Source organism: Diadema antillarum, unplaced genomic scaffold, assembly GCF_040938485.1.
Source record: "Diadema antillarum isolate AM-2024a unplaced genomic scaffold, OU_Dant_1.0 seq00000002_RagTag, whole genome shotgun sequence".
In the NCBI taxonomy this organism is placed as follows: Eukaryota; Metazoa; Echinodermata; class Echinoidea; order Diadematoida; family Diadematidae; genus Diadema; species Diadema antillarum.
Window position 1 is genome coordinate 2,021,057 of NW_027271124.1, and position 19,814 is coordinate 2,040,870.

Here is a 19,814-nt window from a genome sequence, read left to right on the forward strand (position 1 = left end):
CAAAATGTGTGTGTGTGTGGGGGGAGACACTATAAATCAGTCAAGTGTAGATGGGATTGGTAATTGCTGAAGTGAGTAAACACATCAAATCATTCAATCTATGGTCACATTGTAACACTCAATGAATTCTTTCAATTCCCAGACAAAAGGATTGTTCTCATTAGTTAATGCTTCAGTGACTCTCAAACTCTGTGTTTTGAATGCAGCTTGTGAGCTGCTTGTGTATAGGTTGTCTGTCACGGCCTGCTGTCAGTATTATAGGCTTTCTTGCTCAGATCCTATCAGCATATGGAAAATGATACCTATTCTACTTGACCACCAAGAAAAGTCTAGACAAATCAAAATGAACAAAGGCATGCAAACTCAAACAAAGATAAAAGGGAATTAAACCTGGGGAGCATTTCATGAAGGAACTTGTCGGATAAAATATTTGACAAGTCAATTATATCCGACAAGTTTTGAGAAATTCTTTAGTCTGATTGGCTGATTTCTATGAACTTGTTGGATATAATTGACTTGTCGGACATTTTATCCAACAAGTTCCTTCATGAAATGCCCCCCCCCCCCCCCCCCCCCCAGTCTGACATGTGTGTCATTAGAAACACTGCACTGGGCAGTAAATAATGTTTGTTGAATTTGCAGTTAAAGCTCTCTTCAGCAGTATTTTCAAATTTCTATCAAATTTCTGCCAAAGGTATTACTTAGTACTGGAGCAGTATAAACGTTCTGCTTGAACTATCATCAAATCACACACCCAAGAAAAACACCTTTTTTGATAACTGTGAGAATACTTTGTACTGACCACTGAGGTTTGATAAATCAACATAATTTCTACGAAAGCAAGAAAAGGACTACAGACAGAACAGTTTCAGGCGCAGCCGAGACAGAGTTGTTCAACCTGCTGTGTTCACAGGCTAGGTTTACGAATGCTTTCTCTCTTCTTTACCTTTACCTTCTTTTTTTTTCTTGTACTACTTATCCATTAGCATCGCAGTACCACAAGATCACCTTCTTAATGCACGATAAACAACTCCCCTTGATCAGTTTCCCACTATGCGGTAGGCGCGCGCAAGAGAAACACAAGCCTCCTTCGTGACCCGACAGAGAGGCAGTCTGTTCCCCTGCGACCCCAGCTGAGGTGAGTGGAGGAACTGTTGGTTTGTTCGGAGGTTTATCCACCACACAGTCTGTGTGGGGGGGGGGGGGGGAGGGGCTTGGGAATGAAGAAGGGGATCAGTTTTAGACGTTCCTTACTAGCTTAGTCTAAATTCCAGACTGCTAATTGTCATTCCCTCCTTCATCGAAGAAATAGGAAGAACATCCTCTTTGCACTAAGCCCCTGGCTGTCCACTTGTAGTCTGGCAAGATAAACACTTCAAAACATGCAGTCTGAACTGAAGACTACACATGCTACATACTGAGTAATTCAATGCGTAACAGGTCCCAGGCTGGGCAGTAGCATCCCATAGATTTATAGGAGAAACTCAATACCATATTTGAGTTGACTTTACATAAGCAAACTATATAATCAAATAAAATCACACAGCAAAAGCAAATTAGGTGACTATTTCCCCTAAAGTCTTTCATTGGTTTGTGCACAAAATATTGACTAAATTTCCCCTTTTTAATTAAACTAACAGTGCAGGTTGTTTGATTGCAATATTGTAATCAATGTCAACTTGAGTATGATTTGGTTGCTGTGAGTCTTTTTCACTGGTGCTAGCCTGCCCTTCAGGCTTTGGGAACATTCTGCCTTGCTTGTACAGTGTCCAGCATCTTAACAGACAAAGTGCACTGAGTCTGAATACCGGTAATTTGCCGCCAAAAGGATCATGTCTGCATTATGAAACATAAACAGGTTCAATAACGAAATGAAACAACTACCAATACCAATCTGTCAAACTCAAGCATCATCTGTAGGACTTTTTTCATTTCATACAATTTGAGTAGACATTGCTTCATGCTTTCATTATCTCTTGGATGAAATTAAAATGATAGATATGAGATCCAAACATTTACATAGTAAATACCTTGAATATAAAAAAAAAATGCCAACTTTTTAAAAACCACATTTTCAGCTCAATTGGGAGTGACTGGATAGAAAATGGGATTTCATCATGCTACTGGAGGTAAAAAATTTGTAATGCGGTATGCCGTATTCATTTTTGGCCAGTATGTCCCATACTTGGATCATCAATACAATTTTGTGGCATGTAAATGGAATGTCATCAAAGTGTATGTGTCATCCTGGATGTATGTGGGTTAATCACACATAAGGGATAGTCTCTGCTCCAGACTTGGGGCATTACCCAACCGGGACATGAACACAGATCGGGTAAGGGACACTTCCGATAGCCTGGAAGCAAGGCTAGCTGTACGGACCGACTTGACTTCGGCACAGGATACAACACAGACAACACTACTCTGAATTTCATATTATTAGATATGATAGTGAAAATATAGCTTGCAAAAGAAAAGTAGAATTGGGTAGGGGAATAAATACAAAACACTGAGTTCACCAATGCAAAGTACATGGACTTTTACTCTCAATACTAACAGTCAATAGCCTTCGACACATACTGTGGGATACATCAGTGTTCTTTCCTTTATGTTGGCTAGTTAAATCCAGACAAAGACCTGATAAAATCTTTTGTTTATTGTTTCTTTTTATTTACTCAATGGGGTGTTACAATGGGGCTCTAAACTAAACCTGCATTGTCCTACTGAATGCTTTCATTTCATTTTTTCATTTTTCATCAGTCCATTCATTTAATGTATTCGCTTGTAAGTGACAATAAGGTGAAACCTCTTATGTAGACCACAAGAAAGACAGATGAAAAAAAAAATCTTTGTACTAAAAACTGAAAGTAACATCAAATTATCAGCCAGTTTGATTATCATCAAATGTACTTCCTTACTGGCTAAATGCACCTGATACTCCATTCAGGTTTCTGGTTCTATTCATGGTCGGACTTCCTTCTCACGACTGGACATCATAATCACAACCAGCTATGACAAGGACTCGACTCTTGACAAGAAATCCGGCAGGCAATTTTCCCCAGAAGTGATGAAGGAGGAAGCAACTCAATCTTTTGACAAACTTAATCAAAAGGTTTCATCTCCCTTGTCGGGAAAGTGTCTCTTGCGAATGGGGCTGTATCAATGTGACTAAGGCTGCGTTTATCATCTTTCCCCTGTTTGAAACGGCTTTCAAAAGCAGTTTCCAAAGCCCTTTCCAAAGCAATTTCCAAAGCCCTTTAGAAACAGCTTCCAAAATAGTTGCGTTTATCAAGTCATCGCGAACACGAAAATTGGCCTTGTCACTGCGCAGCTGGCCATTGCGCATTTTGACCCGAGGAGAAGGGGTCATATTGAATAACCAGAAACGCATTGTTCGTAACCGCAGTACAAAGCCGTTTCAAAACAGCTTTGCATTTATCTCGCTTCAAAGGGCTTCTAGAAACAGGTTTCTGGAAACCTCTTTCGGAAACCTGTTTCAGAAAGCACAAATTTGCGGTTTTCAAAAGGCTTTCCAAACCCCATAATCAAAACAGCTTTGCATTTATCATCTCGTAAAAATTCCCTGAAAGCAGTTTGGAAAACCTGTTTCTGCCGAGAAAAAGAGTTGATAAACGCACCCTGAGATACTTAATCACACAAGGTCCCATCACTACTAATAACTATCTTATTCTGGATCTGATTTTAGTTTAATACATTCACACATCGTTCGTAATCTTTGATGTTTTAAACTTTGGTAATTAGCCTGTAGTCTTAAACTACGACGCTCTAAGTTTGACTGTGTTGGGTCTACATGAGGTAAAACTACAAGCTAATCATCACAGACTGAAACTTTGAGCTAGTCTTTAAGTTTAGAAACATGTGAACATAATTTTTGAAAAACGTTCTAGCATTCTGTTTGCTTGTTTGTTTGTTTTCTATCATATTTATTGAAGACAGATTGACCACTGTGAGTAAATGCATTTAAAGACACACACATGCAAGACACATCTCATCACTGGAAAGAAACATAATGAAAGTACAGTCGAGCAAGAGGTCAGCAGAAATCTTAGTTGAATTGAACAAATGATCAATGCGGAAGTGTTTGCCAAATCATCCATTTTTCAGGAAATCCTAGTCAAGGCCTCCAACTGAATGACCTTCTGGTCATGTGAGCTAGAAGTGTCCCTTGCCCTCTAATGAGCTACAACGTTCTTACCTGAAACAAACAGACAAAATTATCATTTCCACTGACTCTGTATGAAAGGATAGAACAGGATATATTTTGTTGTTCAATGAAGGTTTGCACATATATGCCTGCTCAAAAGTCCATTGGTGTGAGGTGCACGGTGTAAATTCCTTCTTCCTTGGCATGGGTCCTCTTCAGGACAAAACTCACTGAAAAAAAAAATTGAAGAAAAATAGAATATATAGGCCTACATGGTATATGCCACAAACCATCAGGCCTAGCCTTTAAGACACTGCCTTGGATGATCCCATGATACAAAATGTCATGAACAACACAAGCAATCACAAACACAGAAAATGTTTTTAAACAGGTTCTGTTAAAATGTGGCATTCAGCATCTGTTAAAAATAACATGGGATAGCAAATGACCATGATTTCATCAGAGATACACATCTCTTTTTATAGTGTGTTACTCTAAAATTTGTGTCATCACTTGAAATAAATCACATCAGTGTCTTAACACTCTGTAAACTCCACAGATGCCAGAAGTTTGACTATTGGAATTACAAATGGGTGTCTGTCCTCAGTGGGAAACCTCTTGAGGGATGGACTGATGATGGCCATAATGTCACTCAAGCAGGGAAATTATGTTTTGGTTTCCACTTAAGATGACATATCATATCACTATCCTTCCTTGTTCTTACTGACAATGCAATGCTTTTGGACAATCGAGGCTCAAGTGAACTTGGACAGGAAGTGTCTTCAGAGTTTCCTTGTCTGACGTATCAAAAAGTGCACCAGATGCACTATTAAAGACACAGCTTGATATTCTAGTAGCTAAATTGAACAAAATTCTCAAAAAAAAAATTGTGGATTTAGCTGTACAAATATAATGATTTTCAAACTGACTAATGTATTTATTCTTACACAGTCCTCTATGAGAAACACTTGCTATAAATCCAATCACTTGGAGGGAGAGCAGTTTTACTTTTTTGAAGCATCCTCATATCTTAAAAAGGTTTCTTAAAGGTAGGGAATCTCATTTGCATGCCTTAAATGAAGAGTTGTATAAATACAGTGGTATGTTGAAGAGAGTATCATTTTAGAAACTCCCATAAAGTATTGAAAGTGGAAGGTAACATTTAGTACATTTTTTTGACCGTTAGATTTTGAATTGAATTTTTTTCGGGGCTCACCGTAAATTCCAGTACATTACTAGGCTACCTTTGCAGACCCATGCACCGCATGTGTGTCTATCATGTATATTTTGTGAAGAAAGTTCATCAACACTTACAAACAGTTCTATATACATTCTTGCCACACACTCTATATGTTATTACATCAGCTCTTGTACTTTTAGATTTGTGTTTATAGATAACAAGTACAGAAGACTGCAACAAAAAGGCTTAAGTGTGGCTGACACACAGAACTACTGAGTAGTTGAGTTTTGTGCATCATTCAAATTTTAGATAACTGTTGACTTCCAAATTTCTAAGCAGTGGCCTAAGCAAGTCCCCTGAGGTTCATATTTAATGTTTTGCTGCATTTTGGGAGGTCTGTAAAAGGTATCCCCTGCCTTTAAAGGTCTATTTTAACAAAATATTAGAGGGAACAGTATAGTCTAGGGAGATGCAACTCATTTTTTAGTCCAACTGCAACACTGTAAAGCAATACCTTCAAACAGCATATATGATGGTAACATACATGTATTGTCAAATGAAACATAACATGCTCATGGGAAAAAAAAACTCTCTAAAGTTAGTAAGATTTGGATATGTACACACATTTTCTTTCTAACAGTACCATTGATGAAGCACTTGAAATGCAATGTACTATATGGACATGACCTTTTTCACTTATGTACATATCAAAGACAAGTTACAATCCTCTGTAATGTTTTTGACCCATTCTCACAGGAATTTATCAATGCTTTAACAGATACTGTGCATGTGGCTGTTTTTTTTTTTTTTTCCAGGGTGACTTTCGGAAGAAAAAGGCGAGTAATGATGAATGAGCAAAGAGTTTCAATCCTATTCAGGAGATAAATACAACATTTATCAACCCTGCTTGATGTACAAAATGTCAGTCATTATTGAGAAGGGCATTAACTCCACAAACTTCTATTCTTCCACGGCTACAACCCCTCTGGTCTTCAGCTGATTTCATTACAATTTCCATCCAATCTCACCGTGAATAGAACCTTTTAATAGCTTCCAGTCATTGTAATCATGCTGTCTACATGCTACTACAATGTATTGCCTAGGAGTCACTGGAATTGAACTTGGTGTGAAGTCAAAGAACTTCCGCCCTTTCAGCGTAGATCACCAGGTACAGTGCAGGTGTATGTGTTGGTCCACTGCCTATGAAAAGCAAGGGATGATGAACTCTTCTTGTCCAGACGAGGAGCCTGGTCTTCCGGCTTGCACCAGTTACGTGCACTGTAAAACCAGAAACATTTGCGGCATGAAACTCTCGCACATTGGAAGCGATGGACTTTATAACAGCATGAAACTTTTGCAAACTGCCACTGGCACCCAATGCATTGTGTACTAAGAAAAAAAAAAACTTTAATGTGCATTTTACTTTTGCAAATCTTGGCTCCTCGCAAAATTCACAAAAGTTCCATGTATGCACACATTTCTGGTTTTACAGTACAGTAAAAATGGAAATTTTCACATTGTTGAAATTTTCATGCATTTCGCGCAACCAGAAACAAGTGTGAAAATAAAAGCACGAGAATGTATACAAGTGTCGCATGTCTCTTTCATCACGAAATGACAATTTCATGACAAAATTGTTTTTTCATTGACAAGTGACAATATCCTCAAAGTTAGCTTGTCTTTGAAGTCAAGGATCACTGGAGGAACGTAACCATTGTCATTTCATGACAAAAGAGATCATGCGACACTTGGTGTGCCATACCTAACTATGAGCTCATTCTTGAAATTAAGGATCACTGTCTGAACGTAACTAATACTTAATACCAACATAATATGGGCGATTTATAAGCATAATTATTAAGATGTCTCCAGAATTTCCCTAAACTTTGACAGCAGTTTGTTTTGGCAGTGGTGCTATGTCCCCATTGTGATAATGATATCCACATCAATTGTGATTATGTGTCCACAAAGGAGGAAGAACCCTGGACAGGATGTAATTAAACTTCCTCTTCAAGACCGACAGGAACACATTAAAATTTCTTTACTCCCATACTTCAATAGTTTTAGACATTCTTTGGAAAAAAAAAACCCCAAAAAATCATACTCAAGAAACGATGAATGGAACTTTGATCACAGAAAAAACATAATAAAGTTAAGATGTTCACTTTTGATATAGATTTGATTAAAAGTACAGCCTAATAATATTTAGGGGTCACAGCAAGAAATCAATTTTTCTGGATGGACAGTTTTACAGTACTTTTAGGTTTACATACAAGCAAGCCAAGCTTGTCTTCAGTTTTCTGTGATAAAAGGTTTGTTTATTATTTCTGAAATATATATCTTTATGTTTGGGTGGGGGTATACATGTAATTATGAAACAACTGCAGTGAGAAGTACTTACAGGAGTTCAATATGACTGCAAAAAGAACTGTAGATCTCAACAGAGAAAGTGTACTAAAAAAAAATTTGAAGCTTTCTCAATTACAAAATACCTTGGAAAATACCTTTAGTCCCACATGTGCATTTCCGCATGCACATTCCATTAACACACTGAATCATTAGGATATTACGTACACTGTACGTTTACTAGTATTAATACCATCCTCACTGGTGCGGAAAACCCTCTTTGTTCCTACCACCCAGAGATGGATGTCACGTTTCCATGATTTATTGCAAATACTGTATCGAGTGGTCCCCCGAGTGTAATTCTGGGTATTAAATTTCAACAACGGTCCATCCCTGCAGAGAGGGACTTTCTACTTGACTGCTCCAAGACACTGCAGCAGCCTTCTTCAACAATTATTCTTGACTGCAAAATTCAGTGCTGAGATGCTTTTGTGTGCGACCATTAAAAACCGCAAACAAATGATGATGTGCGCAGGGAAGGGCATTACCCTACTACCTTGTCTCCACTTAACCCATTCCATACTGAATTCTGAAATCCCATAGACTTAATACGCAGGCCACCAGGTTCCCATACAGAACGGGTTAATTCTTTTCTTTTACTTGACTACATTCAAGGCATATATTATCCATTCTTAAAGTCTCAGTAAGACGAAGGGAAGGGTTCTACTAATGCAGCGTGTGGACGTGATGGAGGTATCTGGCGGCATGTCTAGCACTTTAAGATGCAATTTCAAGCTGTTTTATGAGACCATAATCCATCCACCCCAGCCAGGTTCTTTAATATGTGTATGGATGTTGTAGCTCAAGGCATATTCACTGGAACTGATGCATAGGGTTGCATAGGTGGTTTGCCACGACTGTTATAGTATTTTGTAGTTATCGTTGTTGTTGCTGTTCTACCATCTCTTCTTTCCCTTTTCCTTCACTTTTCCTTCTCTTTGCCCCCCCCCCCCCCCCCATCCCACATGAAAGTGGATTAGATACAAAGCATCCTCATCATGTCTTCATTACCCCTGGTGATGTGTTTCCTATACTCTCCCCTGGTCTCCTCTACTCTCTTCCCTCTCTCTCTCCTCCGCTCCGCTCTGCTCTGCTCTCCTCTGCTCTCCTCCGCCAAACAGTGTGATGATAATGAGTCAGCAGGATACCATCACCCTGCACGCCCGGTTAGAAAGCTGCGTCAAAAAGCTGGCATGGTGCAGAAATTTGCAGAGCATCCATGAGCAGAGTAGGGTCATTTGTACTGAGAACATGGTGCTTCTTTTTTTTTTCTTTTTTGTCTGAAAGTTCACTTACGATGTTCAAGGGGGTTGTGTCTTCTTATAGGTTTGGACTATCACAAATGTATACAATTAGCAAATGAAATAATGTCTGATGAAACAGATTCTGTACCGGTTTAGACACATACACACACGGACAGACAAATATCATATCTGTTCATTTAGCATACATGTGTTAACAGCCATGGAGAGAGAAGAGAAAAAAATGCAGCATGACTAAGATCTATTCACATTTCAAAATATCGGTGATTCATTGGACTGAATTCAAACTTGCACTTGCTTCAAACTGATATTATACAGCTCGTATCCTCTTCCTCTCTTTTAATTGCTGTTGATGTCTTTTACGAGGAAGAGTGGCGAGCAAACCATGAAATGTACTCAGCACATGACTCAATTTAATCTGGATGATTCTTGATTTCATATTCAAAACTTTGCTCCTCTATAATATACTTTCATCAATACAAAGCTCTTTATCTATTATGCTGGCTGGGGACAAGCCCAAACTTATTGGCCTTCGACATTTGACCTTTCGCAATTCCAGTCAAAAACAATTCATCAATGCATTTGTACCAAATGTGAGCATCAACCAAATCCACTTTGTCCATTTTAAAAGAGTTAAATAAAAAATTTAAAAAAATCCTGTTCTTTCTGGGGTGCGGGTACAAGACTGATGGATGGACCGAAGGATGACCCCAAAATATAGCCCCTCCGGCATCCTTTAGGGATGGAGGCACAAAAAGCCTGCAGAGCCTGGCTGTCAGGCTATACCACTCCTGACATCACGGCCGATCTCACCAATCCTAAGCGACATACAGCACTCAGTACTTGTGCAAATTACCACTGCTGTCATCTCGCATCACAGAGGTGAGTGGCACTATGATGGACTCCAACAAATTGATCATGAATAGAAGCAACTGTCTCCAGAAAGGGGGGGATATGTGAAGACCATGTGATACAATGAAAGGCCTTGATCATGTGAATATTCAGTGGATGCACTGTAAGTCCATAGAGGTGTGCGGTATACCACATTGGCATCACAGCAATGTCTTTTCACTGATTAAAGGGATAATTTTGCTATGACTCGAGCACGAAGAAAACTTCAGAAATGCAAAACTATGCCCCTATCTTTTTAGTTCGGTAAATTAGAAAAAATTTTGAGTACCTAGGAGTTATTAATACATCCCTGAAATATATGAGATGTAGAAAAGCATCTTGGAAATATGTTGCAATCAACATTACAATGCACACTCAGCACCTGTGACAGAAATTCATTAAATATTACTTGTATATTTTTACATGACAAGAGGACCCCAATAAAAACATTTAGTTTGCTTTTGGAAGTTTTGTTTTTCTACTGTTGGTCATAGCAGCATTGAATGTTTAACAATCCACTGTATTATACAACACATGGATGTTATTGCTGGCAACAAGCAGAGACCCCGTTTACAGTGTGGGGCCGAGCCCCGCAATTTTGTCTGTTTACACTGCCGGGCTCGGCCGCGCTTTTAATTCAAACCTCTCAATATTTTGTCATAGTGGCGCTCTGCTTGTAAACAAACGCAATTTGGTATAGTCTGGTTTTCAGACCCTTTGCCAACTGGATTTCGTGGCGACGAAGTCGCCGTTCGGGCAAAGGCCTTTGCCAAAGGAAAAATCCTTTGCAGGACAAAACCACCTTAAACTATACTAGCTTTTGACGTTGAGGGGGTTAATATCCTGAATAGCGAAATAGTACGGGCAGAGAGTTTGGAAGCCAGACTAAAATTGGCCGCGCATTTGGCCCAGTTTGCGTTTACACTGAGAAAAGGCCGGGCCCGGCCGCGGCTGAGACCACCTCCAGAGCGAGGCCAATATGCGAGGCCAATTTTGGCCCCGCATTTGGCCTTTTGCGCGTTTACACTGAAGCGGGGCTGGGCCGAGCCTCGCACTGTAAACAGGGTCCAAGTGTACTGGTATCTTTGAAAAAAAAAGTGTGGCTTTCCTGTGTTTCAGTAAACTGATAAGAAGACTACCACTAGATGCAAAAATCACTCCAAATGTTTCATAGCAGTTGTTTGTGAAGTATTGTATCAGCTCATGTAAGCAATAACAAGCCATAATACAATTTAACATTAATTCAAAAAGGAGGAAAAAGACATTCAACCTACAGTGATCAAATTTCAGCAAAATGATACCACTTTGAGAAAAACAAAAGTATCAACAGATTTCACAAAACTCGGGTGGGATTTGTTTAGTGTGTGTGTGCAACTGGTTGTTTATCATCATTCCTTTCACACAAGTGTAGCATCCTTAAGGTATTACAGAGATTACACAGAAATTATTTTTCTTTGCCATAAGAAATTTGACCTCAAGTTCTATGCCCATAATATCACTCAAATTTCAGCATCTTTTCAGTTGATACCACTTTTTATAATGCTGGCCTATGTAGCAACAGCGGCATCAGATTCTGGATATAGGAGTGATACCTGAACAACTGATACAATTTATGGGTCATTTTGTGACCCTGGACGGATAGAGAAGATTGATCAAAAGTGGGTTTCTATTTAGCCCTGGGCAGCACATATCACAAGATCACTTTACACACAGCTTCAAATGTGCAGTTCACCAAATATTGTACTGATGTGCTCCTGAAAGAAAATCACAGACAATGGGAAAATGAAGGGGAAAAAAAGTGTGAGGTTGCTAATTCCCTCTCTGTAAGACAGTTTGCAAGTCTGTAAATCTGTCTTCTGTCTGTCTGTCTGTCTGTCTGTCTGTCTGTCTGTCTGTTTGTCTCTCTCTCTTTAATTAATTGCTTATTTTTTTCCAATTTTTCACTGTGGCAGTACAATGATAGCCTTATTGCTTTCCTTTTGAATATCCCATAAAATCAAGAGTAAATATTTAGGGGCCTACCTCTACACGACAAAGATTAAACTTTCATATCCAAAAAAAAAAAAAAAATCCTAATAAAGATTGAGATTCTAAACACAGGGAAAGAGAGAGAGAGAAACTGAAACTGCAAAATAACATTGTTATTTCACCTGTTTAGTAGTTTTGAACAGTAGTCTGCATAACTTTTGTTTCATTTTCTATTTATTCCCGTCTTCGTACACTCTAGGCAATGTGAACACTTCAGATGTTCATCAACCAACAACACAAACTTTTCAGGCATATTATGTGAGCATGGATAGGTACAGTCCTGATAAAATATCTGTGGTGTACTTGTATTTGAGGGCAGGGATCATCACTGCCAGTTAATCCAAGGGGATGAAAAAAAAAGTCAAAGTTTTGAGAAGAAATGAAACAAAGAGGTGAACTACTGTATTCATAATAAACGCATGAATGGATCTTGCTGAATGAAATTGTTATGTAGTGTACAATGTCTCTGACTCTACCTGTCATCCATCTCTCCATGAAGTTATAATTATTTCAAAGACAAACGTTTATCTGAATTTTACTTTTCAGAGGTTGGTTGGTCACGTGGGCAGATTGTATATTTCTCTCTGAAAGTTACTGGCATATTATTATTAATCATACACAATCAACCCATTATATTCCAGCCTTGCCTGAACTTATATTTAATAGCTTCATTTGTACATTATGCCAGTCATATTGTATATAAAAACACAAAACGAGGAAATGGTAGAAAGGTTTATTCTATCCTATCCTTTCCCCATCTATTTCCTGTGTCAGTAACAACAGAGATACTGGCAAAAAAAAAAAAGCAAAGACTACTGTACAGCATGACACACTTCAGATTTTATAATTACTAAGTAGTTACCATTTAGCAATATATAGAATTATGTTGATCATGATGAGATACGCTGCTAATAGAAAATTGTACTAGTTGCACATTATCAGATTCATTGCTCTTTCACTGCAAGCATTAAATTTGACTTTCATATTACATTCTTCATGTTATGGCAATGGTCAAAAAAACAAACAAACAAACAAACAAACAAACAAACAAACAAACTTGGACCCAAAATTTTTCCTGTCATTTTTTACTGAATCTTCCAGCAACTGCCTGCAGATTGCACAGATGGAAATGAGTTTTACAATCAAGTGCAATCACACTGAAAAACAACCCACTTTATCATGACCTGCACATACCATTATAAATTAATGGCAACTCCTAGGTACTTAGTAAGTAGGTCTGTATCGCCCATTTTAGGGCATGCTGCTAATAGGATAAGAAGCCACATCACTCCAACAGAAACAACAATACCTGGACAGTACATGCACAAGAACTTCACAGCCATGGATCCTCATGAAATATGAAAGCTGTCGCAGCGAGTCCTAGGGTATCTTGATACAATGTATATGACGTACTGCATATACCCACAAACATAATATAATATACTAAAAAGGTAAAAGAATCTTAACAAGATAATCCCAAAGAGTAAAGAACGAATTCATGTACAGCAATGAAAAACAAAAATAAACATCACAATAAAAAAAGATGAAAAACTTGTGAATTGCAGTTCAAGTGCCTACCATACAGGTGATCAGTGCAGGGTTTTGTTTATTTGTTTTAAAAATGAAAGTGAAATATAACTTTTTTAATTTCAGGTCTTTTTCTAAAACTATAAAAACTCATTTCAAAGAAACATTCTCTTTGTTAACCTTAAAGTTCCCACACTCTTTGAGAGACCACAGCACAGGAAGGATACACTCTACCTATACAAAGAATTTCTGGCATTTTGCATTAGAATTGTCTTGTCTAAGTAATTTCCCACCAAAAACTGATTTTTTTTTTCTGTCCAGTCACACACTCACACACACACACACACACACAATAGCAAATAGATAGCTTCTATGTTATCTTTTCTCCTAAATACCTGGAATTATTAATCCTTTTTTTTTCAGAAAAGTAACCCATATAACCTGCAGAAAAAGACATATATAATATATACATATATATATGAAAGAATCATGCTGAAATCAATGAGATTAACAGGAATTTTGATAGACTCATAGCTGCAAAATTTCAGAATGTCAATTATGGCAATTTCAATATGAGTTGCACATCTATCATGTTGTCCACTATGAAAATATGAAAAAGCTGTCCTAGCCATGCAGGCCAACTGTATCTCTTTGATCATGTGCCTTGTAAACGGAATGTCCCAAACTTTCTCTTCTTTCAAAATTTGCTCCAAGATAAAATTAGGGCCTATACGTGACATTCTGATAAAGCAAATCTCAAAGAGAATGTTATCAATGCTCATACGACATAATATGAAAGAAATACATTTTTTGGTCTTTTCTCAAGCAAGCAGAAGGAGGTTCATGTATGCGCAACACAGACTAGAAAACCAAAGTTTAAAGAGATTTTGTTGCTCCACAGTGCCCATCCTTTGAGACTGAGGATGCCTTTACTAGTTTCAAACAGCGATCAAATCTTGTCTGATATCATTCAATGCCATTAAAATCTGCAATGATCTGATACTTGTTGGGTTTCAGTGGGTTATATGCTTGTCTTCATTGACAAAATGGACTTCTCTTGTGGTAGACCTTGGTGATGTCTCTTATAACAATACATTATTGGTAACATTCTCGGCCTACATTTTATAATAACACTGACAGTGACACCTATTCTCGACCCGGTGATTCAGACAGCATTTTTTTTTCTTTTTCTTTTTTTAAGGATAATGCTCAGCAGAGCTCTAGGATTTAGGAAAGCAGAGCTTGTGATGTTGAGCCTGAGGCTCTAACTTAGATATGAACAGATTCTAACTCACATTTCCTCAAACTGAAGGCATGCCCCTTCAAGGGAGTCGATATCTCCTCTTAAAGTTTCTCTCTCAGCAACTGAGCAATCGCCACCTCCTGCTAAATTCCTGATTGCCTCTGCAACTCTGCCTTGTCGAAACACGCTCCCATCATCTACCGATGAGGCAGCTGCATCACCAACTCCGTGCCGTGGAGCGGGCGGCGGGCGGGAGCGGCGGCTGGGAGAAACGTCCATAGGTAAGGCTCTCACTAGCGCTACTCGACCGGGGCCACGACCACGGTTAATATCTGGGGTATTACTCCTAGAATTTCCATCACGTTGACGATACGGATCACACGGTTCCATAGTGCTAACAGAATGTTTATTTTTGATAGCTTTCAGCCTCACAAAGAAGAGAGAGTATTGGTCCAATAGCACAGATATAGTACAGTTTCATTCACAATACACATGCAAGCTTTATTCACTGGGGATTTCTATATTCCACAACCGATCTCACACACGTACGGATTCGTACTAGTATTTGAATGTTGTGTACACACATCACCCACACAACCCCACATCCATGCTTGACCCGTGAGCATCTCTGTGTATTGAGTGTATTTTGTGTGTGTGTGTGTGTGCAGAAAACATACCTTGCACGCAATGCAGTTTAGTGTGGACATCATAGATTCACACACAAACACACGCGAGAAAACACACACGAAAAGGATTTATTATTATCATTTTCATTTCTCTCTTGGATGACATGTTATTCACCGGAGATGGCGCTAGATCTCTCTCACAGAAACGTATTTCGTGTTCAACTACAGAAAGGTCATCAGTGTCAGCTGCGTGAACAAGGTATCGTCGTTGCCGTTCACGTTTTATGAAGTACTTTTCGTTTCATGTGTCAAATGACGAATATGATGATGTTCTTGTGTTCATCAATTATTCACTTGCTTTAACTGACTTGGTTTTCCATTTGCATTGTTATCTTTAGGTATCAATTTCACTACCAATGTGTTTAATTTTGTTCGCGATACATAGGGCCTACATTTATTGTTGTTATTGTTTTCATTATTGTATTTATTGTTGTTATTATAGTTATTATTATTATTATTATTACTACTACTACTATTACTATTACTGTTACTATTACTGTTACTATTACTATTACTATTACTATTACTATTACTATTACTATTACTATTACTATTACTATTACTATTACTATTACAGCTATTACTATTACTATTATTATTATCATCATCATCATCATCACAGTAAATCCGTTTCCCGGCAGTGCCCGTTACAAATTTCCAGTTAACATTAAATACATAGATAGTACACTTGCAAAACCATGCATCTTGGGCTTAATTATTTGCCTCTTAGTGTTACACATCGCACATCAAGGATTGATGCATAATGTATACATTGTAGGTGCCCCTTCTCTAACAATGACTGTACGCTCTTACTGCTAATGGCGTCGCATGACAATTAATTAATTCAATATGAAAATCTTTTTTTTTTACTATAAGTATCCCGACGATTGCAGGTTGCGCCAAGTGGCTTGTTTAGCTATCGTTCTTCAGTTGTACAAGTCACTCACCGTTCAATTTGTCAGACTGTAATATAGGTCCTGTTTTACCGCAATATCGTTTAAAAGGTCGGAGTTTTATATACATTTAGTATAACAAATACACTGCGTAGTGGTTTGACCAGACGGACAGTCTTGTACTCTTTTAATCTTCCCGATGGGACCGACAAAATTTTATCAAATATAACTCAGCCCTAGCATTTCTGTGATCTGGAGTGAAAACTTTTACGTTGTGATGTTATCAAGTAAGGGTATACGTTTAAAAAAAGTTCAACCCACTGCATGTTGATGAAGAATTATTGATAGAACAAAAAGAAATGGAGACCAAAAGGAATGAGGTTGAATTGAACTCAATTCAATTCAATCGTTTATTTATTTCCATCATCAAAAAAGAAAAAGAAAACATGATTCAAAGTGGTACAAGTTGTCGATTTGTCTTTCATTCATCTGAAAAGGAAGGAGGTTGAATATAAAAAGAGTCAAAATGAGGAACAGGTGTAGGGAGGAGGATCACACTGGAAGAAGGAAGCTCGATTGACAATGAATTATGTAAAATGATGGTTATTCTGACAATAGGCCCAATGATATTGATAATTATGATGAAAAACAAAAGTTATAGGGTGCCTAATAATATTCAATGATGATGCTGATGTGGACAATGATAATGACATGAATATTAAAAAGATGATAAGGGTGATGATGATGATGATGATGATGATGAAAGGACGAGAGACATATAATATATGATATAGGCCTATATATCTTTAGATAGGGGCTGGGATTTTGAAAGAATGCATGTTGGAGCGGTATCCAAGCTATAAAATCCAACGTTTCAAAATAAAATGTTCTGTCTTCAGTTCATTGTCCATTTATATAGGCATGTCGCTCAAAGCAGGAGCTTGCATGCATGAGGTTGTCTGATCTCGAACAATGTGATGACATGGGCAAAACGTATCCATACTCATGATTAAAAGCAATTTAATGAATTTCATATAATGGCCAAACGCTTACCTCTGCATGCGATATCGAATGACGAACATTCAATTTTTCTTGACAACTTTGCAAATGGAATATGTATGCCATCTGGGGGTGTTTCGTAAAGCTACTCTGATAGGCTAAGAACAACTTTAAGAACGACTAATGATCAGTTCTTGTGCTGAATTATTGAAATTCTGATAAGTATAGCCTATAGCACATCAAAACGTGTTTCAGTTGTTCTTAAGTCGTTCGTAACTTTAAGCACAGCTTTATGAAACTGCTAACCCCTGTTTGTTTGGGGGTTTTTTTGTTTGTCGATTGTAATATGATATATTTTTATGATAAAAGAATAAATGAGAGTGAAACATTCTACATTTGCAGTGATATTATTCCCCTTACATTATTTAGGCAGCATTATCACTGTATTCGAAGTTAGGAATGATTATCCCTGAAGACCTACGACTTTCCTCAATCATGCAGGTTATTCAGTTCACTCGTTAGTAATATAAATGCAAAATCATATAATGATACTCGACTTTTTTTCTTGTCTATGTCAGGAAGGCCTCTTGAAAGAGTTAATTATCATCAGTAGCAATTCCAACCATTTTTATAAAAAGTGAGAACATAATTAATGTAGGATAAATAGATGAAGACTCTCAATTGATCAGCAAATTCTGTTCTTTGCCTTTGTTATAGTTTTTGATAGGTCAGGAAACCCGAACCAAACCACATCGAGCAAGCGGGTCTATAGGGCAATTACCCCACATGGACAATTACCCCATATCCTGCAGACCCTTCCCCTAACCCTAGCCCCAATCCTAATCCTAATCCTGAACCTAGTTCTAACCCTAACCTTAACTCTAACTCTAACCCTAACCCTAAAATCTTTACTCTTTTACCTTATCACTAACCAGCATTTAGCCGGGGTGGTCCGGGGAGAGGGGGGGGGGGGGGGGGGGGGGGGGTAATTGCCCTGATACGCAAGCAAGCTGCTTGTCTTTGTTGACCTTTTCGAAAATGACTTTGATGCTGATCTTTGCATCTAGATCTTGGAAGTGTATGCGCACAGTAATTCAAAGGCATTCTGAACACGATCATGGAAAGAAGCAAGTCTAATGGATGACCATATAGACTGACTCATCACAAGGCTCTAACGTCAGGTATACAGTGAACAGTTTGGCAACAATAACAACAACAACAACAACAGCAGCAGCAGCAGCGACAAGAAATCAGAAGGAAAGGAGGAGTGGTTATTATTGCAAATTATATTAAACAACACACAGTGTGTTTCAGTTTCAGCTTCAGTTTCACTTTGTTCGTACCTTGAATTGATGATATAATTTATGGCAAATCAACAAAGTTCTCATCAAAGTGTAATTACGACTTAGAGTACTTAAAAAAACCAAAATGTCAATACGTGTATATAAATAACACGAACTTTACTTTTTATACTTTGGTTGTACTTTACTTCGTATATTTTTATATACAGGAATATTGCAGTTTGTCATATTGTGTGTGATTTTTTCCTTCAGATAGCGATGACTCTGAGAGTCTTTGATTTACTGCAGTCACGAAACGAGCATTCAGTGTGTGCTAAGTAACATCGAGAACCAGTTTAAGTCTTATAATTATATATATATACGGCACGTTTACACACACAATATGACAGTTCAGGTGACAATGAAGTGCATTGTATATATATATATATATATATATATATATATATATGAATGGATTGCAAAGAATTTGCAGTGTGCTTTGCTAGGACATTTTCTACAACTTTATATCCCAACTTTCCTTTTCTCCCCCCCCCCTTTTTTTTTAAAAGCAGCAACTTCCTTGATGCTTGAAACAAATTTTACCTGTAGTTTTACTGATCTGCACATGCTGCAGTGTATTGTTATTATAACTACATACATAGTTATAATTATTACTATAATTATAGTGATTACAAATGACATGTCGTGGTACCCTTTTCCTGGAACTTGCAAAACTATATCATCGGAACATGTTTATTAATACGTTCAGCAAAAAAAAGAAAAGAAAAGAAAGTAAACACTTTTTCAAGTTCTTATTAATTTTCTCATAATGGTAATATTTGGCTACATATTTTCCTTATACCATGTTAAAGGTAATTTCATTGGCTATCAACCTGGAAGGTTAATAAACAGGGAAACTTTACGCATGAGTGAACATGCACATTCGTTTTTGTCTTCCACGGCACAAAGGTAAAAATTGCAAAAATGAGCAAGTTGTCTTTCATGCATGAGTGCTCTTCCATATAACAATGAGAACAAAAAACAAATTCAACTCAATAAGAAACACGAATTAATCTGCGAATATAAACCTATGATCTCTATAGTGTCTTTGTAATCCCTAAAGATAATAAAAGGCTTAAAATAACTGAGGAAAATTAAAAATTTTCTCTCAAACCCAAATTCAAATGATAATAGAGAAGAAGCGATATGATTGCCAAAAATAGTAGAAATTTGAAATGATATTTTAAATGTGGA

The 19,814-nt window shown here is 37.6% G+C and overlaps 1 protein-coding gene across 1 annotated transcript in view; it reads right to left on the reverse strand.

Moving 5' to 3' along the window:
* Nucleotides 1-15,228, reverse strand: part of LOC139724886 (uncharacterized) — a 269,270-nt gene extending 254,042 nt beyond the window's left edge. The window contains exon 1 of the mRNA XM_071636009.1: nucleotides 14,755-15,228. Coding sequence (XP_071492110.1) covers nucleotides 14,755-15,092 — 338 coding nt within the window. The 5' untranslated portion in view covers nucleotides 15,093-15,228. The remainder of the gene's footprint in view (nucleotides 1-14,754) is intronic.
* Nucleotides 15,229-19,814: the final 4,586 nt, after the last annotated feature.